The sequence below is a fragment of the Alosa sapidissima genome, chromosome 14 (genome assembly GCF_018492685.1).
Source record: "Alosa sapidissima isolate fAloSap1 chromosome 14, fAloSap1.pri, whole genome shotgun sequence".
In the NCBI taxonomy this organism is placed as follows: Eukaryota; Metazoa; Chordata; class Actinopteri; order Clupeiformes; family Clupeidae; genus Alosa; species Alosa sapidissima.
Genome location: NC_055970.1, coordinates 34,945,553 through 34,972,257, shown reverse-complemented (window position 1 = coordinate 34,972,257; position 26,705 = coordinate 34,945,553). Strand labels below are relative to the sequence as shown.

The window sequence follows — 26,705 nt, the reverse complement described above, 5'->3', positions numbered from 1 at the left end:
GCATATGCTGCCTCTGAATTCAAAGAAAATAAAAGAAACAAAAAGAGGAAACAATATATTTATATATATATATACTTAAAAATCTCCATAGATGTCCTTCCATCTTTCAAGGTGAGGTTGCAATATTTGTAGTGTTGTATAGGCCTATTATATGGAGTTTGTTAAAATTGCACATTGCACATTGCACATATAACATATATGCATTCCTTATATGCTACTTACTTTTTTGGGGCATTTTCCTTTTCTGTTTCGGGGGGGAGCTTTTATTTTGAAACCGCTTTTTTACTTTGAAACCGTTCCAACCGCGAGGTTGTAATGTAAACAGAACAAACATTAGGCTAAACACAGACGTGAACATAGTGAAATGAAACAACACAGAATGATAATTTGATGGTTTCAGCACACTCCGAAGAGACCCAAGGTTAGTGTTCACGGAATATGTACTTATCAATGTGCATTTTAAGCCTTAAAGTAATTTGTAACTAGATCATCCTTTCATTTGCTAAATAGAGTAAGGCTAAGTTAGTGTTAATTGCCATGGATGAACAACAAAACTTCCACATCGGTGATTTCAGAGTAGCAAGATGGGTTTTGATTTTGGTAGGTTGATGTGTATATTTTAACTGGCTGCAGCCTAAAATTAGAGGAGTGTTGACGCCGCAGTTCAGTATGTGCGTGTGCGTTTGTGCGTCTTGGCGTACATGCTGGACGTGACATTGGGGGTGTGGCTGCATCGTCGATTCTACTTTTGAGTTTGAAGTTCGAGATTGAGATGTAATTTCGATATAAAAACGAAATTGTGACACCCCTAGTTGGTACAGAAGGATATTTGGAAAATATCTATTTACTTCTGGATTAAGGACAAAATTATTCTCGAACAAACCCATGTATAGATTGGCATAATTGGGAGCCATCATGCTGCCCATAGCAGTACCCTTTGTTTGTAAAAAGTAATCATTCTTAAAAAGAAAGTAATTGTTGGTAAGTACAATCTTGGTCAGGTCAGTGACACATTCAACACTAGGTGTACTAACAGGAGACTTTTGACTCATAAAAAAATGCTTAATTCAAATGAGAATGCAATCTGCAATATGCAATTCAAAAAGACATTACATTATGCAATTGCCAATTCATTATGCAATTTAATGTTGCAATTTACAATAATTTCCAACAAATTGTATTTTAATCTGCAAAGTGACAATGCAATCCTAAAATCAATTTGAATAATTTTGGTTAAAAAAATAGAATAAACATGGATTGAATTGCATTGGATTTTTGCCATGGTACTTCAGTCTCAAAATTCAAATGGAAATTAATTTTGCATTTCAATTTTCAATATTCAGTTTCATCATTTAACTGTCAATTTGTTTTGCAATTTAATATCCAAAGTGCAATGTAGGATTGCATTTTAAAACATATTTGGCAAAACTGACAATCCTACATTGCACTTTGAATATTAAATTGCAAAACATGTGCCCTTTTGGGTTGGTTGTATACCAGGGGCACCGCCGCGTTCTGGATCATCTGAAGGTGTTTCACTGTGCAAGCTAGGAGACCTGTCAGGAGGGCGTTACAGTCAAGTCGTGAGATAACTATTGCCTGTAACTGGAGTTGGGTAGCATCTTGAGTCAAGTAAGTCCTAATTTTCTGTATTGTAGTGTGTGAATGTTGTGAAGAAGGCATCTACTTTTTTCATCTGTTGTTCCTTGTTGGTGGAACGCGCAGTTCAGTTCCTGCTCAAGCAGGGACATCCCTCTCCATCTTCAAAAAACTCCTGAAGACCCAGCTCTTCAGAAAACTCATTTTCATCTCATTAAACATTTTAAATGGAGAAGTGTAATTTCTTTGAAATGACAACTAGCTGAATTACAAGTGAACTTGCAGTATTTCAAGTTTAATTGAAGTTCCTCAACTACTAGTCACTTGTTAGCACATAGCTGTATTGCCATAGCCTCTACCATCCACTATAGCTTTTTAAGCTAGCTCGGTTCACAGACTACTGAAATGATTCATTCCATGTCTTAAAGAATGATTCATTGGTATCATACATGATTATGAACAATAATACTGTAAACACAATTAGGTTTATCTGCTCTTATTGCTTGTTAAGAGAGAAAATTTAGTGACGTAAGGTGACACTCCCATTTATGCAGACCGGAACTGTCCCGTTTTGCTCCCATAGTAAAAAATTACATTGCTTAACATAAATACAAATACATAAATACATTGTTTTATCTGGTTAGTAATCAAGGATCTTTGGTTTAACCCAATCACCGCTGTTTCCTGGCATTCTTTGGAGAGCAGCATACCTTGGACTCTACAAGATTTCATTTTTGTCAGTATCTCTATCGTAAAAGCACCAATTTCCACCCCTTACGTTCAAAAATTCTAAAAGAAAGATTTTTAATACTTCAAAATAACATTTGAAAATTAACCTTACATTTTTCAGTAGCCATAGGCGTGTAGATTTGAACAAAATCTGGTTTGGTTCTTAACGGAAGCATTTACTGCCTTAATAATCCGATTTTGTTTACCGTGCTTGGAGTTTGGTGCTGGGCTGGTGCGGATTTGTACATATAGCCTTACAACACTGTTTACAGCTCTTTGAGTCACGGTAAAATGTAATTTTTCGTATATAGCTAATTTAGATACACTTATGGGATGGGTGTTTGCATTTCTTTAGAAATCCGCCATCTTGGTTTTTATAGAAATAAATATTAAGTGACACATACACGTAAAAGGGTGGAAATAGGGCATGGACGGAAACAGGTGACGTTCCGATAATTGTGCTTTGGCCCTATCATCTCTCATCTTATACGGACATGGAGAATGGTTGAGGCACACAGTCACCTCTCACATAATTGGCATACCAACTATAGAACTATGGCCAGCTCTGCGTCAGACTTGATATTCTTCGTTTGACGAAGACATCACCATCTCAGGAAGCTCCTCCGATGTCCACTTAATTTGTTTCTTGTTTTAATTTTGGAAATTTGCCTGCCTCTTGTAGGCGTTCATGACTACAACTGACAGCTGTTGACAGTTGGCCTTTGCTAATTTGGCAACCCAAATAGGAGGACGCGCTAGCCCATTATTAATACGCTATTCTAGAATGAATCGTTTCAAACATAAACGAAAATTCCAAGAGATTCCGCCCCGTAACTGATTTTTTTTCATGGGTTTTACGGGGTTTCACGGGTTAGAGTAATGAAGTCAAACAAGCCATTACTTCAATTCATCGTGTTTCCTCACTCTCTGACAACATATGGTGATCATTTTTGGAATGGTTATTGTTTATTTTCCATTATTTCCTACATACTGGACCTTTAACCCACTCACCCAATTCGGCAAGTAAAATTTAAATTGCTACAACAAAATTCCCTGATATTCCATGACTTTTCCCCCAAAAGGAAAACAAAAATCCCAGACTTTCCATGTCTGGAATAGATTTAAAATTACATGATATTCCAGAAATTCCATGACCCATTGGAACCCTGAAAAAATAACCATCCCTCACATAATTTCCTCTACGGCGACTCAGGCCCTTGTTTATCAAGTGTAATCCTAATCCATAACCACACAACATGAGACTGCAAAAAACATAACTTTGGCAAAGAATCTTACCTTTATATATGATCTCATTGTCACTCTGACTCAGTAATTTCAAAAGTTTCCATTTCACCCCTGATTGATCATTTAGTTCCACTCCTTCCTGAAGAGGATGTACCACACACATGATCTTTGCATTTTTCCCTTTGACTACAAGAAAAAAACACACACATAAACACACACATAAACACACACACACACACACCTGATTTATCTTTAAAATAGCTTTAAACTATTCACAAGTAGTGACCAGGCTATGGGTGGGTCTATGTACTCACCTGCAGAAGATGTTTGAGGGGAGATATTCAGTAGAGAACCAGAGCATATTTCTGAATCCTCTTGAACAATCACCTTACGTTTACGAGGCAATGCAAAACCTCTCTCACCTGTGGAGATAAGGATAATTTATCAACAAAGTATTAGGGCTATCAATCGATAAAAAAAAATAATCTAATTAATTACATACTCTGTTATTAATTTATCTAATTTAATCGCATGCATCTGTTTTTGCTATGAACATATCTTAAAAACTATTTTAGCAGAAGTATGTATAAGTATAAGTATAGTATAAGTATATATACTCTTTTGATCCCGTGAGGGAAATTTGGTCTCTGCATTTATCCCAATCCGTGAATTAGTGAAACACACTCCGCACACAGTGAGGTGAAGCACACACTAATCCCGGCGCAGTGAGCTGTCTGCAACAACAGTGGCGCTAGGGGAGCAGTGAGGGGTTAGGTGCCTTGCTCAAGGGCACTTCAGCTGTGCCTACTGGCCGGGGTTTGAACCGGCAACCCTCCGGTAACAAGTCCGAAGCGCTAACCAGTAGGCCACGGCTGCCCGCAATGAATCAATGAAGAGCCTTATAGAACAGTATAGACTTTAAAGTTTAACGTCTCTCTTTAATTATTTTGGTGCAGGCATCAGCGTAGTGCCTGGTGTCAGACTTTTTGCATGATAAATCAATGGCATGTGCAGTAGGCTACCCTAACACCAAGGTAATGTGTGGTATACCCCCCATGATTTGTCCTTTTTTGGCCATTCAACATTGTAGTTTTTTTTTTTTAATTATTCACATAAATACTAGGTTGTTGCCTTGATAAGAAATAGAGCAGTTCAAGTAGTTGAGTTGAAAAAGTTTTCTAAACAATAGGAAAAACGAGACAAAGAAAAGCAGCATAGCCTACTAGTGCAAACCGAAATGTAACTTTTTATGCTAAAGTGATGAAGATCTCTCTCTCTCTCTCTCTCTCACACACACACACACACACACACACACACACACACACACACACACACACACACACACACACTCAAAGCACATCTCACACACAGACAACTATGTGATTTTTTATGTATAGCGGACAATGGTTGTACTGTTTTACAGGTTCGATACTTTACTGTATGCCTTACTGAATGTATTGCACTATTGAATGCATTATTGAATATTGCATGTTTTTCATGGATATTTGTTGGACAAATTGGTTCTACTTGTTACAGACTTGACATCACCCTCACACTCACTCTCTTTCTTTCTTTCTCTCTCTCTCTCTCTCTCTCTCTCTCACACACACACACACACACACACACACACACACTCTCTCTCTCACTGTTTCTCTGACATATCATACACACACTCTATGTGATTTTTTTTACGTAAAGCGGACAATAGTTCTACTTTTTATGGGTTCGACACTTTACTGAATGCCAATGTATTTATTACTGACCGTCTTGCTTATTGAATATCGTTATTGTATTATATTTTTAATAATTCATTTTTTCATGCATATGTAGTGGACAAATTGGTCCTATTTGTTACAGGTTTGACACTTGACAAAGATGACTCTGAATGTATTACTAAATAACTTATTGAATATTGTCATCATTACTTTTGTCAGGTTCGGCACCGAATGACTATTAGCCTAAATGTGTTTCTAAATGATTTGAATGTATTTTTTTAACATTGTATTTGTATGTGTGTTATTTTTAAATGATTTGTTTTATGTGGTGGACAATATTGGAACGTGACATTGAAAATATTTATTTTATTTTTACTATTTAGATTTAGATTAATCTCTATCGTCTACGTAACTGCACAGCATACTGTACACAACCTGCACTTTGGTATGTAATGCTTCTTTTGCACTTCTTGTTGGCTGTCAACTGCATTTCATTGGCTCTGTACTTGTACTCTACTAAATGACAATAAAGTTGCTTCTATTCTATTCTAATCTAATGTAAGGCATATGTATCTGAAGACCATGTGTTCCATGTTTCGTGACAAACTGACTAAATCTTTGACCTGTGAAAATGTTTTTGTGTTTTCCTCAAAATCCAAGATGCACGCCAAAATGCATTTTTGCTAACTATAGTGCTAAAGGTCAAAGAGGTCAAAGGTCACCAAACTTTTTTAGTATTCTCCTAACGGGATCTGAAGTCTATCTACCAAGTTTGGCTTTGATGCATGAAAGAGTTTCTGAGATATAAGTTCACTTCCTATTTGGCGGCTTTGCCGCTGATTTCGATTGGCTGTTATGGGCAAGTGCTTTTGAATATGGCTACAAAAAGCAATGCATTTGTGAAGCATAGTCTGAAGATCATGTGTGTCCAGTTTGGTGACAATAGGACAATTTATGAACTGTGAAAATTTAGTTTCACTTTCAATAAAATCCAATAGGGCAGAAAATCCATCATGGTGGAAATTGACGCTGTGTTGAAGTCGGCTTGGTCAAATTATTCCAAGAATACCTCATTTTTGAAAATCAGGCAAACGGGTGAAAGGTTACATGTGTGAACGCAAGTCCACCTTTGAGTTGTTGGTGGCGCTGGAGCACTAGAGTGCTCAAGCTGCTGACATGAAAATTGGATGACGGGACTGTCCCCTATCAGTGTACAACATTTTCACAACTTTTTACCAGTTATGGGCTGCCGTAGACTCCAATGGCAGAGGAATAATAATAAGAAAGGGTAGAAACACAATAGATACTTTCACAACATGGCTGCCTGGCCCCCAATATTAAGAAAACACAATGGGGTCCTAGGCCTGGTTGCACAAAGCACCTTAAGTTAACTTAACTCATTGAATGCCAAGCTGTTTTCGGGAGCTTTGTCCTAGAGTGCCAGCAATCTAGACCATTGTTGATGATTTTTGTACAGCCACAGCATATTCTGTGTTATAGCTATGAACACATACAATGGCTCGTTTAAAAGGTGAGACTTTAAGCTCTCGGTGGTTGCAAACCGTGTATTTCTACATGCCTCTGTTTCTGAGAAATCCCAAGCTAAACAGTGGCTAGTTTTCATCAAAAAAGTGTTGCCTGTTACTTACTTGTGTAAACTTTCCGGGAAGTGATCAGCGAGACCTGGCGAGACTGCCACCTAGTGATAGACCCACGGAAATGGCCTGGTTTTGACCTGACGTGCATGCGTCACTGATTCGACCCAAAGCGGCAACCGAGTTATGATAAAATGTCCAGATAAAATGTCCAGATTGTGCGTTTTCATGAGTTTTCGAATGTCATATATTTCATTTCCATTCATCACAGAGTTCCCAAAATCACATATAAGGTGTGTTAGAGTGTCTAGTTTCGTAATTTAAAAAAAAAAGCTAAAAACGTAATATTACGTTTTTGGCACTCAACGCATGGGAAGGAAAAACGTAATATTACGTTTTTGGCACTCAATGAGTTAAGGGTGTTGCACAGAATACCTTATGGGTTCCTTAGTTAAGGAAAAAAACGTTAAGGGATTAACATTGAAAGGGGTTTTCCTGCACAAAAATTCTATAGTTTCCACGAGATTGTTCAACAACTGTAACTAGCTGGTTAGTAGGCAATGCCGTTAGTTAACAACCCACCAAACACAGTAAAGCTTAATGATCTTATCATTCAACTTACCTTAAATATATTTGCTGAAATAATCTAGGTAGCAAGTAAATTGAATTTCCCCTTGCTTGAATTTCCCCTTGGGGATCAATAAAGTATCTATCTATCTATCTATCTATCTATCTCATGTTATAGACATGAACTGATACTAGATGGCTAGTTAGAGATGATTCTGACTGACATCGGTGCACCAAAACAAACTTTTTTTATGTAAATGAATGTATATGTAAATCAGGTTTATTGGCCGTATACTTGCATACAAGGAATTTGTTCTCTGCATTTTACCCATCCGGGGTAGTGTACAACACACCCACACACACAGTACACCCATTCAAACACACACACACCCTCAAAGCCTTAATCCTGGCGCCCTGAGAGCAGTTGGGGTTTAAGTGCCTTGCTTAAGGGCACCTGATCCGTGGAAGTGGATGTGGGAGAGCTGTTTGATCACTCCCCACCCACAATTTTTTTTTCCTACCAGTCAGGGATCGAACCAGCCACCCTTCGGTCACAAGTCGGATTCCCTAACCAGTAGGCCACGAATGGCCCACCCAGTAGGCCATGGATGCATAGCCTGTTAACGGATGCCTTGCCTGTTAACGTTTTGCCTAGCAAACCAAACCAAAGCTCATGGTAGGCTAACAAGACATCCACATGAATTCTGTTAACGTTAGCCTACCACTAACGTTATGTACCACACAATAACAATATGGCATGTTTCTGATAGGCCTATTCGACAGAGTAAGCATATTAGCGGTTTTATTTTTAATTGTCAAAAGTACTTAATATACTTCATTTATCAGCATCATCTCAGTTAATAATATGGTTAAGGTAGAGTCAGAGGTATCTTAGGTTTTCCTCCTTAGTTAGGCTGCTGAGGTCATTTGTGCAACAGTTTAAGAGATTTTTTACAAAATAAGGACAAAACCTTAAATACTTAAGGGAACATTTTAAGGAAACCTTAAGAATACTTAAGAGTGTTTGTACAACTGATTTTAATTTAAGGGGGCCTTAAATCAGGTTTTAAGGGAAAATCTTAACTTAAGGTGCTTCGTGCAACTGGGCCCTGCACCTTCAGTGCTAGGCCCCCAATACATTCATACCTGTAGATGGAGGAGTTGCAGGGTGGCTTTGAACATTGTGAGCAGTCTGACGAGTCATCCTCACTGGTGAGTGTATCTGAGGTGAGCAGGGTTCAAACTTTTTCATATCTGAATGTAATAAAAGGATGCGGTATTAGCCAGAGAACACAGTCTACATCAGTCAACCTTTTTTGAGTCAAGATCTGCTTTTAGAGTTGACAGTGTCCCTAGATCTACCAAGCCAAATAGCCATGGTCATTACTGGTACATTTAATATGTTTCAAGTTCAAGTTTCAAGTTTTACTGTCACATATACTTTAGTACAGTACATTCTTCCACCACAGTTGCATTAGTGCAAGGAGGGGTAAATAAACACAGGGGGGACCTTAAATAAAGGGAGTTGAAGCAGGGCTGTACAGTACCACATGTAGCCAAACTCTCCAAACATGCACACATTACACAGCCATAAATATACTGTACACTAGGGATGTCACGGTAAACCAGTTTTACTATTAACCACGGTGTGAAACGTCACGGTTAATAAATAGTGAAGGCTGTCTTACACCGCCTTTCCGTTGACACTCACAAAAACGTACATCCGGTACCATAGACAGATTAGCGCAACTCGCACAGAACCAAAACAAAGTAACACCAACGGTGCAGAACAGAAAGAGAGGGACCTGGCTGCTCTTGACAGAAAGTGCTGCTCGTCATCTTGGCAGAACAACAATGAGACACTGTCAACAATGGTTTATATCAGCCCAAAAAAACGGTGCACAGCAATACCCTCACAATTCCTAATTTTATTATCGATAATTTTAAGAATGACAATGTTGTTTTGCAGTAAGATGCGTGTTCGCAACAAGGTGTGTGTTTCTAGTGCCTCCCCACCCCTAGTAAAGCCTGCGTCTTTCCTCACACTTTCAAAAACAGCAATACATGGCTGCTAGTTTAAGTTAAGATGCTGAGGCTGCCCAGCAACAAATAATAATAGGCGAATGTTAAGTTGATTTGCTCACTTGCATCTGTCAAGTTTGTATAGCTAACCTGCCTAAGCTATAAGATTTAGTTCATTTAGGTTGGGTTTAATGACATTTCAGAAATAGGCTACGCAACCTATTGCCAAACTTTGACATCTGGAGTTACTTGCTAACTATCTCGCTAGCTCACGTCATTTCATTTAAGTAGCTTCTAGTGCTCACCAAAATCACAAAGGAACATTGCGAAACACTTATCTCTTCTATGATCCCAGAAAGATTTTCTTTGACTTGTTATTTTTTTGAACATTTATTTTATCTAATGACACAGAAAACACAATGAATTGCATCCACATATCCTTACGTACTATGCGCAACTATTTTTCATTAGCCTAAAACTGTTAGCCTGAAGGCTAAATACTTTCACGTATTTCTTAAAGTGACAGGCACTCAATTACACTTAGACACCACAAATGTGCACTCAATTAGACCTCCACATTACATAAATGAAGTGTAATAGATTAAAAATCAATATGAAGTATTCAAATTACTAAATATTCTTACCTACTAGTAACTACACACATCATAAAATACTATAAATCATTAACAAAATATATCTTTATGAATTCCAAAATATATGAAATAGAAACATGACATTTAGCCATAATCTTCACTCTGTGTGTGTGTGTGTGTGTGTGTGGAGAGTGGAACAGAATTTAGGATGTTCTCTATATGTTCTCAATTAAAATTTTATTCCATGTTTCCATTATCTACCTCCAAAACAAATGTTGTAACAATGCACAAACTGGAAATACTAGAACACTTTCTAATGGTGTGTTAAGTTATCAGGAAAGACTACAGCCTTTGACTTTTTATCCAAATGGGAAATGCGGATATACTGTAGTTTACAAAGCAGAGTGATTATTTTATTATTACTATGCGGTGTCTTACTGTGAAAAAACAGCAATAAATAACCGTTAAAGATCAAAACCTCTAAAGAATGTGTTTGTGTGATTTTCTACATTAGTACTGTTGTGAAAAATATTCCCGCAAAATAATTGTAACAATCGTGAAATCGTGATTATTCTTCAGACAATTATCGTACCACCAAAATCTCTAATCGTGACATCCCTAATATACACCCACACATACACAACCACTATACTTGCATGCGAAGCATCAATAAAACATCATGTACATGGGACAAGTCCATTTAGGATTCTGACAGCTTGTGGGAAAAAACTGTTTCTGAATCGTGTGGTGTGGGTGGTAATGCTCCAGAAGCACTTGTCAGAGGGAAGCAGAGAGAAGAGTAATTCTCTCCAAAATCCCTTCAAAAATAATCTGGCATGATCTTGCACAAGAACTGTTCTATATTTAATAAAAGTAACAAAACCCCATTGTTCATGTCTGTCACAGCAACCATTTGAAATGTCAATTTAAGGAGCCATTTTGTAAGTATTATGTCAGAGGATCATGTGACAGGAAATTACGTCACAGAGAAGGATCCCTTGAAGACCTCAACTACTATGAGTCAAGGTTAGTAACTCTCTTAAAAATGTAACATAATTAAGTGTTTTTAGGCCATGGTCAGGCAAGCTTAGGGTACGGTACATGTCAAATGGTATGACCTCCTTAAAATATTGCTAAATCATAATAATCATAAAATATTGGGTAACACTTTACTTGACAGTATCGATATAAGAGTGAAATGACACAGACACATGAAACCTAACCCTAATACAAACCCTAATCCTAACCTCTAACTCTAACCCTAATCCCAATCCTAACCCCAACCCTAATCCTAACCTTAACTTGTTATGACAAAAAATGTCACTTAAGAACAGAAGTGTTATGTCATAAACGTTTATTATATGACTTGTTTATGACACGTTCATGACAGTGTCATGTCACTCTACGTCGACACTGTCAAGTAAAGTGTAACCAAATATTGAATTTAATGTAAAAAAACTGTGTTTGAATATTCACATAAAGGTCAAGTGTGTACATAGTTGTCCCTAATAATGCCTGCAATTTTTTATTTTAAATAGAAATGTCAAATGGTGTAACAGGTTACACCATTTGACTCCTTTCTGTTTGAGACCAATTTGATCAGATTCAGGGCCAAGAGTATGTCATTTTAAGTGGCAATTGTATTATCAGTGTTTCCCATACGTTGACTAATCAGTGGAGGGGCGCCACGAAAACCGGCTGTCACACATTAATGTTCTATGTTGTACTATTTAAATTAGAGATAAGATAAAATCCTTGAGCTGCACTTTTTTCGCACGCAGCCCTTTCTTGCCCTGCTCTGTCTCGTAACGAGCCCGCTGCCCTTCCTCTGCATGTGCATTTAACAAAACATTAACGATTGTTGAAGGATCGTTGTTGCCACATAGAAGCCTTGCATAGAAGCCTTGCATAGAAGCCTTGCATAGAAGACGGCGGGCTAAATTGCTATAAAATCCGCTTAGCATCGTGACAATGCTGCGCAAATTTGTTCAAAACTGCTGCATCAAAGTTAACTCTGCTAAGGTTTTATCACAACATTGTACATTGAGGAGACTAAACTAAGTTAAGTTATGCAATCAAGTACCTCACAGCTAACGTTAGACTACTGTTTGCATGTCGAGTTTAGCATGCTTACTTACAGCTGCTTGTCAATTTCGTTACTCATGCAGGTCTCATTTTATTGACTGTGACACTGAATGCTTGCAAAATCCCGATGTAAATGGAAAAGTGTTTTCAAGCCTCATAAGTGCTTGTCTCAAAGAGAAGTATGAACCTTTATTTTTACTAACTACGTAGAAAACGTTATGAATTGCATCCACACATCAGCAGGCTTTTAACTGTGTTAGGGTTCCCTCATGAACGGGCACTCAATTAGACCTATACACTACCAAGACATCTCTACCACTAACGTTATGTACCACACAATAACAATATGGCATGTTTCTGATAGGCCTATTTGACAGAGCATATTAGCGGAGAGGTTTTATTTTTAATTGTCAAAAGTACTTAATATACTTCATTTATCAGCATCATCTCAGTTAATAATGTGGTTAAGGTAGAGTCAGAGGTATCTTAAGTTTTCCTCCTTCGTTAGGCTGCTAAGGTCATTTGTGCAACAGTTTAAGAGATTTTTTACAAAATAAGGGCAAAACCTTAAATACTTAAGGGAACATTTTAAGGAAACCTTAAGAATACTTAAGAGTGTTTGTACAACTGATTTTAATTTAAAGGTGCCTTAAATCAGGTTTTAAGGGAAAATCTTAACTTAAGGTGCTTCGTGCAACTGGGCCCTGCACCTTCAGTGCTAGGCCCCCAATACATTCATACCTGTAGATGGAGGAGTTGCAGGGTGGCTTTGAACATTGTGAGCAGTCTGACGAGTCATCCTCACTGGTGAGTGTATCTGAGGTGAGCAGGGTTCAAACTTTTTCATATCTAAATGTAATAAAAGGGTGCGGTATTAGCCAGAGAACACAGTCTACATCAGTCAACCTTTTTTGAGTCAAGATCTGCTTTTAAAGTTGACAGTGTCCCTAGATCTACCAAGCCAAATAGACAGCCGTGGTCATTACTGGTACATTTAATATGTTTCAAGTTTTACTGTCACATATACTTTAGTAGAGCGAAGTTCTTCTGCCACAGTTGCATTAGTCCAAGGAGGGGTAAATAAACACAGGGGGGGACCTTAAATAAAGGGAGTTGAAGGACTGTACAGTACCACATGTAGCCAAACTATCCAAACATGCACACATTATACAGCCATAAATATATATACACTAGGGATGTCACGGTAAACCAGTTTTACAACCCCAATTCCAAAAAAGTTGGGACAAGGTACAAATTGTAAATAAAAACGGAATGCAATGATGTGGATGTTTCAAAAGTCCATATTTTATTCAGAACAGAACATAGATGACATATCAAATGTTTAAACTGAGAAAATGTATCATTTAAAAGATAAAAAATAGGTGATTTTAAATTTCATGGCAACAACACATCTCAAAAAAGTTGGGACAAGGCCATGTTTACCACTGTGAGGCATCCCCTCTTCTCTTTACAACAGTCTGTAAACGTCTGGGGACTGAGGAGACTAGTTGCTCAAGTTTTCTATGGGTGAAAGATCTGGACTGCAGGCTGGCCAGTTCAGTACCCGGACCCTTCTTCTACGCAGCCATGATGTTGTAATTGATGCAGTATGTGGTTTGGCATTGTCATGTTGGAAAATGCAAGGTCTTCCCTGAAAGAGACATCGTCTGGATGGGAGCATATGTTGCTCTAGAACCTGAATATACCTTTCAGCATTTATGGTGTCTTTCCAGATGTGTAAGCTGCCCATGCCACACGCACTAATGAGTATAAGTATAGTATAAGTATATACTCTCAGTGAATCAGTGAATTAGTGAAACACACTCAGCAGACAGTGAACACACAGTGAGGTGAAGCACACACTAATCCCGGCGCAGTGAGCTGCCTGCAACAACAGCGGCGCTCAGGTTAGGTGCCTTGCTAAAGGGCACTTCAGCCGTGCCTACTGGTCGGGGTTCGAACCTGCAACCCTCCGGTTACAAGTCCTAAGCGCTAACCAGTAGGCCAATGCAGCCCCATACCATCAGAGATGCAGGCTTCTGAACTGAGCGCTGATAACAACTTGGGTCGTCCTTCTCTTTAGTCCGGATGACACGGCGTCCTAGCCTGACGAGCCAGACCCACATTAAAATGTAGGGTCTGGGCACTCACCGTTTGCAGTGCTCAGTCCGAGGGGCGGGATAATCAGTTGTCTTTCAAATTCCCTCTGCACGCAATAGGACAGCGGCAGCGCTATGAGTCCCATGCGTTTCACACCAGCGGAGCTAGTTGGCTAGTTCAAACGTTTGCCAACTTAATAAAAGCTTAACTCGTGTCACACTGTTCGCCAACAGCAACATCCATCTTATTTGTTTTCAAGTAGCAGGAAATTCAAGCCAAACCGTTGCAACTCTGCCATCAATCATTATGTTAAGCCCACCTAACGACTCTATACACGATTTCATTGGCCTGATTGAGTTTCAATTTCTGGAGCTCACAAGCCAACGGAGAGTTGCTAGACTAGCCCTGGCAGCAAATGTAGGGGCGCGTCTAGATTTCTAGGCTAACGGCGTCCCTGATTTCAGAAAAGAACTTCAAATTTGATTCGTCTGACCACAGAACAGTTTTCCACTTTGCCACAGTCCATTTTAAATGAGCCTTGGCCCAGAGAAGACGTCTGCGCTTCTGGATCATGTTTAGATACGGCTTCTTCTTTGAACTATAGAGTTTTAGCTGGCAACGGCGGATGGCACGGTGAATTGTGTTCACAGACAATGTTTTCTGGAAATATTCCTGAGCCCATTTTGTGATTTCCAATACAGAAGCATGCCTGTATTTGATGAAGTGCCGTCTAAGAGCCGGAAGATCACGGGCATCCAGTATGGTTCTCTGGCCTTGACCCTTACGCACAGAGATTTTTCCACACATTCTTTGAATCTTTGGATGATATTATGCATTGTAGATGATATGTTGAAACTCTTTAATTTTGCACAGTGGAACTCCTTTCTGATATTGCTCCACTATTTGTCGGCGCAGCATTAGGGGGATTGGTGATCCTCTGCTCATCTTTACTTCTGAGAGCCGCTGCTACTCCAAGATGCTCTTTTTATACCCAACCATGTTAATGACCTATTGCCAATTGACCCAATAAGCTGTTCCTTTTTTGTACCTTTAACTTTTCCAGCCTCTAATTGCCCCTGTCCCAACTTTTTTGAGATGTGTTGAAATTCTAAATGAGCCAATATTTGGCAGGAAATTTAAAAATGTTTCACTTTCAACATTTGATATTTTGTCTATATTCTATTCTGAATACAACATAGGTTTTTGAGATTAGCGAATTATTGCATTCCGTTTTTATTTACAATTTGTACCTTGTACCAACTTTTTTGGAATCTGGGTTGTACTATTAACTTGCTATAAAATCTGCATCAATGCTGCGCAAATTTGTTCAAAAATGCTGCATTAAAGTTAACTCTGCTAAGGTTTTATCACAACATAGTACATTGAGGAGACTAAACTAAGTAAAGTTATGCAAGTATCAAAGCTAACGTTAGAATACTGTTTGGATGTCGAGTTTAGCATGCTTACTTACAGCTGCTTATCAATTTCGTTACTCATGCTCCGACACTGAATGTTAGCAAAATCCCGATGTAAATGGAAAAGTGTTTTCAAGACCCAAAAGTGCTTGTCCCAAGGAGAAGTACAAACTTTTATTTGAACTAACTACGTAGAAAACATTATGAATTGCATCCACACATCAGCAGCCTTTTAACTGTGTTAGGGTTCCCTCACGTCTTAAAGTGACAGGCACTCAATTAGACCTATACACAACCAAGACAATCTTAACCAGCACCCACCATAAATTAGACTACCAGTCCGATTATAACTTTACCACTCACAATTTAACCTAAAGACAATGGCTAGCCTATTTAAATGTCGACTGAATGGCTAGCCTATTTAAATGTCGATGAACGAATGATACACGGACCATGTATGTCTATATTGTATGTTTAAATTATATGTCAATTATATTGCAAGGGCCATCGTTCCCGGAGCAATTTGGGGTTAAGTGCATTACTCAAGGGCACAAGGCTGGAATCTGGTTATTGAACCCACAACTTTTCAGTGCATACAAGCCCAGCTCCTCAGCCACTACACTACCACCGTTTTTCCTTGCCTTGACCGTATTCCCTCTATCTATCATTGTGTAAAGACCACACCTTATCAGATAAACAATTGGGAATGGGAGAAGTGCCAGGTGGATCTGCAGAGTAAATCAAACACAAGCTCTCAGATTTCTCTGGTTCCCAAATAAACACTGTGAGAAATTCATTGACTAGCCTACTACTGTAGCTATTCACACCTATAAACAGTAGATCCTAAACAATTCAAATTAAATGCATATGATACTAAACCCCCGAAAAGTCCTTTGAATTATGGATTTTAAGTCTATTATATCTATAATGTGGGTAATGTCGTTCTGTGAATTAATGTAGGTGTAATGATGAATGAATTCAGGTGAAATTTACAAAACTATGTATGTTACCATCCATTTTAGCATTGTTGTCTGTGTATGCCGCAGATCCATGACTTCCAGGATCAATATCTCCTGACAGTTTCATTCCACATGATGGGCAGAATCTGAAGTCTGGTTGCAGCCGGATACCACAATGAGGGCAGAAATGCAGTGCCATCCTCTCCATCACTGAACTGAACAAAGATTAGAAGTTCGAAGTAGAAAATGTCAATCAATTCAATTCAATTGAACCCTAAAGCAAGAGCTATGCAATCTATGCTGTGTCCTCACCATGGAGGTATTAGACCGAGAGAGAGTGAGGATATACTGCCCCATTCATTTCAATGACCGTGAAAGTTAAACAGGTGCGATAATTCAAAAACCCCATGTTATTTTCCCATAGGAAAAATCACTAGATACCAGATCTCAAAGATTTTTTGTAGGCAAACTTCAGAGGTCTATTGGTGTATCACATACATACAAACTATTCACAGCGCTTTACTTTTTCCACATTTTGTTATGCTCAATTCTGACCACATCTTTACAAACAAGCCAATCAGGTACCTATGGCCACAAATTATGTATTCCATGTGGATTGATTGATCTTCATTGCTTAGAAACTGCCAGCTCAGCAGAACATCCATCAATCCACAGACAACATGCTTTTGTATTCACCAGTAAAGGGGCATCTAATTGGCTTATTAGTGAAAATATCTGAAAATACACACAAATTGCAGACATTATTGACTTATACCAAGGCCTAAAAATATCATATGAACGTGGAATATTCACACTTATAGACTCTGATAATGAGGTCATATATTTTTTTTAAAGTATATATTTTTTGGGGCTTTTATGCCTTTTATGCAACAAGACAGTGGAGAGTGACAGAAAGTGAGTGGGAGAGAGAGTCGGGGTGGGATCCGGAAAGGACCACGGGGCGGGAATCGAACCCGGGTCGCCGGCATACGGTGCAGGTGCCCCAGCCAGTTGCGCCACGGCTGGGGCCAATAAGGTCATATTTGACAGTTCTTGAGACGTGAATGAATTCTTATTAAATACGATGCATGAACAAAACAGGCATCAACTTTTTGTTAAAGTTGTCATGGTACTTCATTGATGATTCCAGAATATGAAGATCTTTTATTGGCCTATCTAGTAATTTATTGTTGCTAATAAATCACCATCAACTTGTTTTAAATCGAAAGTTGACCGACATGCAGGAATGGGAGGGAACTTTTCACTGGGGATGTGCATTTCAAGCCAAAATACTATTTGATAATCACAGAGAATTAGTCGACTATTAATCAAAGGTAGCTAATGTGACTGTGGGGTAAGCCTTATGATGATTGTTTGGGCTACAAAAAGAAAGCCGTCTACAGTAGGCTATTTTGAACTGAACACAGCCTGAATGTAACATAAAAATGAACTCTCTACTTTCCTATAATCAATTCAGATCTGTAATCACAAAACTTCCTATGTCAAATTGTACCTGTTTTATGTAAACGTTATTTTATTATTGTTTAGTGCGGTCAAACGATTAAAATTTTTAATCACGATTAATCGCCAAATTCCTATATTTTATCATATGATTAAAATTCTATTATTTTGCATTTCTGAACTTTCCAGGAGTCCATATTAACAATAAAGTAATTATTGTGTATCTTGATTGGGATTCAAATGAAAGCAAAGCAAGTTACTTTATTAACTGAACTTTAAGACGTAGGTCTTTTTGATTATTTCAAATCAAATTTCAAAAGATGTGCAGCAGACCTGAGGCAACACAATATATTTTTCAGAAATAGCTGATATAAAATGAAATAAATGCTACCGCAGAAGTGCATGCACAAAATGTAGGCCTACACACATTATAAAGGGCATAACAAACAGAAAATATAATAATAATAATAATAATAATAATAATACATTTTATTTAAAGAGCGCCTTTCAGGACACCCAAGGTCGCTTTACAGATAAAACAAATAGAAGAGAGAGAGAGAAAAAAAAAAAAAAAAAAAATATATATATATATATATATATATATATATATATATATATATCAAAAAAGGAGAAAAATATATATATAGTCCATTTAGCCATATCACAGTCCATAGGCTAGTTTGAAGAGATACGTTTTCAGTTCCTTTTTAAACTGGGCAGTGGATTCACACTGCCTGATGTTGTTTGGAAGTGAGTTCCATAGCTTTGGGGCTGTGTGGGAGAACGCTCTCTCTCCCATGGTGCTGAGGTTCATCTTGGGCACCTTGAGCAGACCAGCTGATGAGGATCGCAGTGAGCGGGAAGGGGTGTAGCTCTCTAATAGGTCGGTTATATAATTGGGAGCAAGGTTATGCAGGGCCTTATATGTCAACAGTAAGATCTTAAACTGGACTCTCTGGGTAACTGGTAACCAGTGTAGCTGCAACAGTACAGGTTGATAATGATAATTATATTCATTATCTTTGAGTTCAGTTGAAAATAAGGAACTTTTCAACATGAGTGCATTGCCATTTTATAGGCGTACAGTCTATGGTGCACCGTCACTTGCCACACACATCAACGCCGAAGTTTTTAACAGGCAAACACTGAATGAACAATGTATTTTATGGAGCAGCATCGACCAAATATAACTGAATCGTGATTTACACGGCGGCAAAGTGTGATGCTGGTGTGCGGAGTTGTATTGAAAAGAATGGAATCTAATGTAAATGAATGTCGAAAGCAGAGTGCATCAGAAATAGTACCAGCCAAAGAGGAATGTTGATAACAGAACAAAGTGACGGTGAAAAAATCTTTGGTGGCACACAACTAATGCGTCAGCTAGACTAGTACTCTTTGACCAGCTCGTAAGCCCAACCAAGTGTGTGCAGCATGCCTTTAGCCAGAGAATGTCTAATAAGGGGAGAACCTTCACTCTTGGAACTCTTCCGGTGTGGTACTGCATCTAGGGGCGCTCGCGGGCGAGTCCAAAATGAATGGAGGTCTATGGAGCTGTACCCCTCAAAATTCACTTTTCTCGGGATATAATTTTTTTTCAAGTAATTTGAATATTGTATTCGAAAGGGGAGACAAAGACAATACACTTGGTTGAGTATTATATTTTTTAAAGTCACTTAATTGTTCTAAAAAGCCTTTCAAACGTGTCAATGACGTCATTCATTAGCGTGATCATAGCATAGCATCAATGCTAGCGTGTTATGGGCAACAACGACCCAACCTGTAAGAAAACGAAAGGACATGACTCCCGGATTATTTCACTTTTGATTGATAATCCATATCCATTTTGCGAAAAATAAAATAAAATCTGAGGGTTTCAGTTGTTAAATAGGTGAAATCAAGAAATGTAGCCATGTAGCTCCATAGGACCCCATGTATTTTGGACTCGCCCGCGATCGCCATCTAGGTGAACTCTGGTGAACTGCAGCCAAATTCGGTTTGTATGGGATTAATAGAGAGTGGGGAGGCTCTCCGTAGACAGGCTCTGCTTTAGCCTACTAACGGCGCATCATCATAAAGATACATTTAATCTGCATCACGCCCCATTTCAGCGGAAAACATGTTAACATTATATCATGGGAAAGACAGCTAGTAATCACACGTTGACGTTACATCTAGTTATTAATTCACAGGACATTCAATCATTTTACTAACACGGCAGTTATGAAGAATTATGTTTATGGTACTTATTCATGTCGAAACGATGTACATTACCAACCTAATTCGTTTGCAATACCCCATGTATTGTACAAATTTAGCATGTAGCTACACTTACAATAATATCCCATGCAAAACGGTTTAGCTTGCTAGCTAGCTAACTGTGGAACTTCAGTATAACAGCTTCAGTATGGTATCAGAATCAGGGCAGACGCACAATGTAGTTGCTTTTTAAATAATCCTGCCGATGTATCCTCCCTGCTGGCTGCCGCTCACATTGCAATTTAACAATGAATAAAACTAGTCAGAGGTTATTATGGCTCGTCCAGTTTCACTTCACATATTATACAGTATATTGTATTGGTGTAGCCTATTTAAAACATTAACTTTCTTCTCAGTGTTTCCTCTTAATTTTGTAGCGGTGCCATTGCTTCAGAATTAGGGCAGACGCAAAATATTGTCTGGACGCATAGTAGGCTAAATGCCCTTCGCTGGCTGCAGAAAATTGCAGTTTAACAATAAACAGAAATTCTAATCTGAGGTATCGTAAAAACCACCAATTACCAATCCTTTCGTTCTAAACGATGTTTTTTAATACTTCAAAATAACATTTGATAAATTAACCTTACATTTTTCAGTAGCCATAGGTGTGTAGATTTGAACAAAATCTAGTTTGGTTCTTACCGGGGCTTTTACTGCCTGAAATACACGATATTGTTTCCCACGGTCGGAGTTTAGTGCTGGGCTGGTGGGTGCCTATTTCCAACCTTTCTCACGGCACATCAACGGTTAGACCGAGAATTCACGTCGCAAATCAAAATTCCACTGGAGCTCCAAGCGGATTTGTACACGCAGCCTTACAACACTGTTTACAGCTCTTCGAGTCAGGGTGAAATGTAATTTTTGGTACACAGCTAATTAAGATACACTTATGGTGTGGGTGCTTGCATTTCTTTAAGAATCCGCCGTTTTGGTTTGTATAGAAATAAATATTAAGTGACACATATATATATATATATATAAGAGGTTTGAAATACGGGACGGTTGGTAATAGGTGACGTTCCTATACCTGTCTAGTTTTATTCCATACATACATTGTTTTTATAGACGTTAGTGGCATGCGCTATCAAGAGCTTCCATGTGCTATGCATGTTTGTCAATATCGCAAAAAAGAATTTTCGCACAACTTGGTGATAAGGTGTTGCACAAGCTAAGGAAAACCCATTCATTTCTGGAGCTGATCGTATTGAAAGTATTTCCCATATCGTAGCCTATTAGCTCGCTCGCAACAACAGCAAAAATGAAACATGGGTAAACACGCGATTCGACACAGAAAAAAAAACAATGACTGGTAGGTAAGAAGGTAAATAGGTTGTGTTGTGGGTTGTGTTTCTACAACATGTTGGCACAAAACTTAATTTCTGTCATAAACCAAGTAGGCTAAGCGTTTTCTCTATTGTCAACGTGAACTTTGTTCAAGCAGTGACATGTGGTTTAATGCATGTCAGACAGAAGATGGGCCTGTCCTTAGTTCCTGAATCCTGTCCCTCTCAAGTAACGACCCCCGTGTTATTATTATTATGCTATAGGTTCCGTTCAAATTACGCTATAGGCTATAGATCCTATGAGTCTAAGCTAGTGTTTCTCAAACTTTTTCAGACCAAGGACCAATTATCCAATTAAACAAAAACTCACGGACCACAAAAAAAGAGTAGACCTACTTCAACAGTATTCACAATAGGCCTACTCACTGAACCACCTTGCTTATTGCCTTTGCACCTTGCTTATTGTGTCAGAGGATTCCAGGGCTCCAGACTAACTTTTTGCACTGGTGCGCCTAACTTTTTTTCTTAGGTGCACCAGCACAAAAGTTAGGTGCACCCAAATTTTCAACCACATCGCATTTAACACCGCAGCAGGTTCACTTTTTTTCCTTAATTACTGTCCTATATAGGTTGTCCTATGACAAGAAAAGTAACTTAAGAAGTGTTGGTGCTTTAAGTGCTTCACTGAGCTAGCCTAGCTAGCGGCACCACTTCTCAATGAGACGTGGTCTGGGAACCAAACGTTAATTTTCTCGTATTTGAAAAAAATGCCCAGATCCGTTTATTGGGTGCCACGGATGTCTATCAAATGGGTCTGTGCATAGCTCATCATTGTCTTGCTTTCCCCCTTGTTCTGTGATTGGTCCCCCACATCTCATGGCTCAATGACTTACATACTATCCTTCATGATCTTTAGGCCTTGGCTAAACCAGCTCGCCATGCTAGCATCTTCCATAGAAATGTATTTGAGCAGAATTTAAAGAGATGTTCCAAGTAGCCTGGGGGATTTTTATGTGATTTTGCTATGATGATTGCAATAATCATTTGACAGTCCCACAATGCAATTTACTTTTTAATTTTAGTATTTTTACATTTTCAATAAGAACATCACTATGGTTAATGCAGTAACGAAATGGTAGGCCTATTATTATAGGCTATTGCAATGACTTGCCATGCTCGATCTAAATGTGTCCATTCAATTCACCGTACACAATGACCACAGTTATACATGCAGGGAATATTCGGGCTTTAAATGTAGCGATATTCGGTTTGCGCCAAATACCGGATTAAATTGATTGATGCCATCAGAATGAGTTTACACAACTTGCGCGCAAAACGAATATTGCTGTTGAAAACCGGGTTACTCCCTGCATGTAACTGCGGTCAATGACGCACTCCTTTTCGGCGATATCTGTATCTCTGTCGTTCGCGAAGGCCTTGCATGCATTGTTCGCAATTTTAAGACGTCTTTTCATCTGCAATGACTCCTATAAATTTGGCGCAAGTGGCATTCCTGTGCGTCGGGTTTACGTTGAAACTATTTTTCTGGTGAATAATTATTTCGGACTGAACTTGGTGAAGGGAAGTTTCACTAGGCCTATCGTAGGCAACGATAAACTTGATCATCATCTCGGGCTCGTCTGATCGGTTTGCTGCTGCCAGCCGCCGAAAGGCAGTGGGGAGAGGGTAGGCCTACATTTATCTCGGCCTATGTGACCACACTGTAATGCAACTACATCCACTCTGTTTATCTGACGGGTCTCTGACCTCTCTCTCTCTGCAGCACACGCATTTTCAAATTTATACACAGGCACTGGGCCACGGCCAATCAGAGGGGAGGTCCTGCCCTTCACTATCTCTGATTTGTTTTAACCATGATATTGGCCAAATATGTGTCTGTTATTGAACCAAAGGTAGAGTTTCAATGCGGATACTTTTTCCTCTCTCGAATAGCTGGTCTCACCGGTGCGACTTCTGATTTTTTTTGTGTCACACTTTTGAAAAATTAGGTCGCATATGCGACCAAATTGGTCGCACTCTGGGGCCCTGGATTCATATGATTTAACTGGCATAGCTTACTTTAACTGTTTGGATTAACATACAAGTTGGTTCAACATTGCAAACAACTCTATTTGTTACAACTATATTTGACCATGTTTGTTCACGGACTACTTGGGATAGCTTGCGGCCCCGGACCACACTTTGAGAAACACTGGTCTAAGCCATAGTAAAAAAGCCTAATTAGTGCATGAGCCATTGTGTTGTGTGTAAATAGAGGTTAACAAAGATATTCTATTCTAATGAAATGTGTGGGGTGATGGCCTGCCCCCACTGTTAAAAATAAATCTAGAGGAAACACTGAAGAGAATGACAAATCACACTTTCAATCTGTATTAAAATAAACTGTTCATCAGAAACCTCAAGCCAATGATTTTTGGCTATACGTACAACTTATACTTACTAAATCTTTGAACATACGTGAATAAGGTTGTTGTGAGAGATATCTGTGTGTTCATGGGGTTAAAGTGACCATTACATTCCTATTTTCAGCTCTTTCCAGTTTATTAACAGGAGTGTCTCCAGCTGCCCATGGCTGACTGTTTAACTACATTTAACTTATACATTTAACTTATAGTCATAACGTCAACTAAACATAAGTCACACCTTCATTTTATCACTTGAAATAAGAACGTATTTCTTACAACTAGGTGAGATAATTGGCTATGTTATACTGAAGTTCCACAGTTTCAGTGGTACATAGTTTCGGCATGGGTCAGTTACATATTTCTTCATAACCGTTTTGTTAGTAAAAGGATTGAATATCCTGTGAACTATATGTAACGTGTGACTACTAGCTATCGTTCCCATTAGAATCAATGATATAATGCTAGCTTGTGTTCCCTTAAAAAGGGGCATGATGCAGAGAAATTTCTCTTTATGACGATACACCGGTTGTAAGTATAGGCCTAAAGTGATAAAAAAAAAGAGCCTTCCTGAATGTCTGCATTATTAACCTTAATTTGAACACATTCGTCTTAACCATGAAAGTGACTGTTCATAGCCTATTCAGGGTTCCCACACCTTGGTTAAGATCAAATTCAAGGACCTTTCAAGGACTTTCCAGGCCCAATATCCTTAAATTCAAGGACCTACTGTAATGTGTTGATAAATTTCAAGCGCGGGCATGGTTAAATCATCAACAGACCAAGGATACCTTGTCACAGTTTTCTTTTATTTTTGGTCATATGACAGGCCTATTCTACTTTTCATGTTTGTATTCTGCATAAAACTGAACTGAAATAAACTTGTCCTAAACAAGTTAAACTCGTTACCATGAACCTGTCGGTTTATTCATCAGAATGTTAAATTAAATATTTGGGCAACAAATACTACAAGCGGGAAACACGCAGAAATCACGCTGGCCGTGTACATGTTAATAAGCGGAATTGTACGTAATTGTATGGATTTTTTTTCCTCAAAAAGAAATTCAAGGACTTTCAAGGACCTCCATTTGTTTATGTCTCTTTTCAAAAACTTTCAAGGGCCTTGAATTATTTTTTTCAGATTCACAAACTTTCAAGGATTTCAAGGACCCGTGGGAACCCTGCCTATTGCATAATTTTGTTAGAAAAAAATAGGCATATCCACATGATCGGTATAAAGACGGGAGCAAAATCTATTGACAAAAATCTATTGAGTCTGGCTGCGACTCTTTGCGCATTAGGCTACTGAACGAGACCGAATGTAACTGCGCAACTGCTCAAGTCTAAATGTAATAAAGCGGTGTCTGGGTTCTCGGCAAGTTTGAGTTATTAATCAAGTATAGTATAGTATACTTTTTTGATCCCGTGAGGGAAATTTGGTTTCTGCATTTAACCCAATCGGTGAATTAGTGAAACACAAACAGTGGGGAGCAGTGAGGGGTTAGGTGCCTTGCTCAAGGGCACTTCAGCCGCGGCCCACTGGTCGGGGCTCGAACCGACAACCCTCCGGTTACAAGTCCAGAGTGCTAACCAGTGGGCCACGGCTGTCCCATAAATAATAATCAAGCCTTGTTTCTAGTGCATCTTAGATGATTGTGTTCATGGCAATTCAAGCATTATCTATGGGGAAGTACATCACATACAAATACACGTCATGTTATCTTGACCTTAGAGAATGTTGCAGGCTGCATGGTAGTAGGCTGTCACAAGGTTTTGATTACACGTTTGGAACGCTGCGCCGCGTTCCAAACGTACTTCCCCTGAAGTATGACCCTTAAGGCTTAATTTCTCCTTAGGTAAGGGGTTTATTTAAGGGTGTTGCACAGGATACCTTAAATTGTTTCTTTAGTTAAGGAAAAACGTTAAGGGATACTGCATTGAAAGGGATTTACCAAAGATCCTTGATTACTAGCTCCACTTTAACCCTTTCTGGATTTACCGTCACGAAAATTCTATTGAGATTGTTCAACAGCTGTAACTAGCTGGCTAGTAGGTGATGTCGTTAGTTAGCAACCCACTGAACACTGTGAAGTTTAATGTTCTTATCATTCATCTCACCTTAAGAGTATTCGCTGAAATTATCCAGGTAGCAAGTAAAGCATGTTATAGACATGCACTGAGCAATACTAGCTGGTTAGTTAGATATGATCCTGACTGTCATCAGTGCACCAAAACAAACTTTTTTTGTTAATGTTTTGCCTAGCGAACCGAACCGAAGCTCATGGCAGGCTAACAAGACATCCACATCCACATGAAGTTAACGTTAGCCTACCACTAACGTCATGTAAACCACACAATAACAATAAGGCATGTTTCTGATAGGCCTATTTGACAGACTAAGCATATTAGCAGAGAGGTTTTATTTTAAATTGTATAATTTTCAAAAAAGTATAATTATTGCAAGTTGCACTACTTTTTGTATTGGTTTGATACAAGATGTTTGTGAAATTTGCACAGTAAAAGTTCTGTATTTTGACTGCAATTGTCTTTGCATTCTGATTAGATTCTTCATTAGAATCATGAGTGGCTCTTAAACATGCTTGTAAACAGCATCATTTTCTGGGGCCATGCAAAACTGCATTACCACTAGTGTGGAGT

The 26,705-nt window shown here is 38.7% G+C and overlaps 1 protein-coding gene across 3 annotated transcripts in view; it reads right to left on the bottom strand.

Moving 5' to 3' along the window:
- The window catches only part of vrk3 (VRK serine/threonine kinase 3), a 78,762-nt gene that overhangs the window by 35,337 nt on the left and 16,720 nt on the right, over positions 1 to 26,705 (bottom strand). For 2 of the 3 annotated variants that reach the window (XM_042061060.1, XM_042061061.1), the window contains exons 2-6: positions 16,676 to 16,839; positions 12,892 to 12,999; positions 8,597 to 8,704; positions 3,888 to 3,995; positions 3,625 to 3,759 (exon numbers count right to left, since the gene is read on the bottom strand). In XM_042061060.1, coding sequence (XP_041916994.1) covers positions 3,625 to 3,759; positions 3,888 to 3,995; positions 8,597 to 8,704; positions 12,892 to 12,999; positions 16,676 to 16,832 — 616 coding nt within the window. In that variant the 5' untranslated portion in view covers positions 16,833 to 16,839. Of the gene's footprint in view, positions 1 to 3,624; positions 3,760 to 3,887; positions 3,996 to 8,596; positions 8,705 to 12,891; positions 13,000 to 16,675; positions 16,840 to 17,209; positions 17,349 to 26,705 lie in introns of those variants that run through there. The other variant, XM_042061059.1, reaches the window with a different exon arrangement.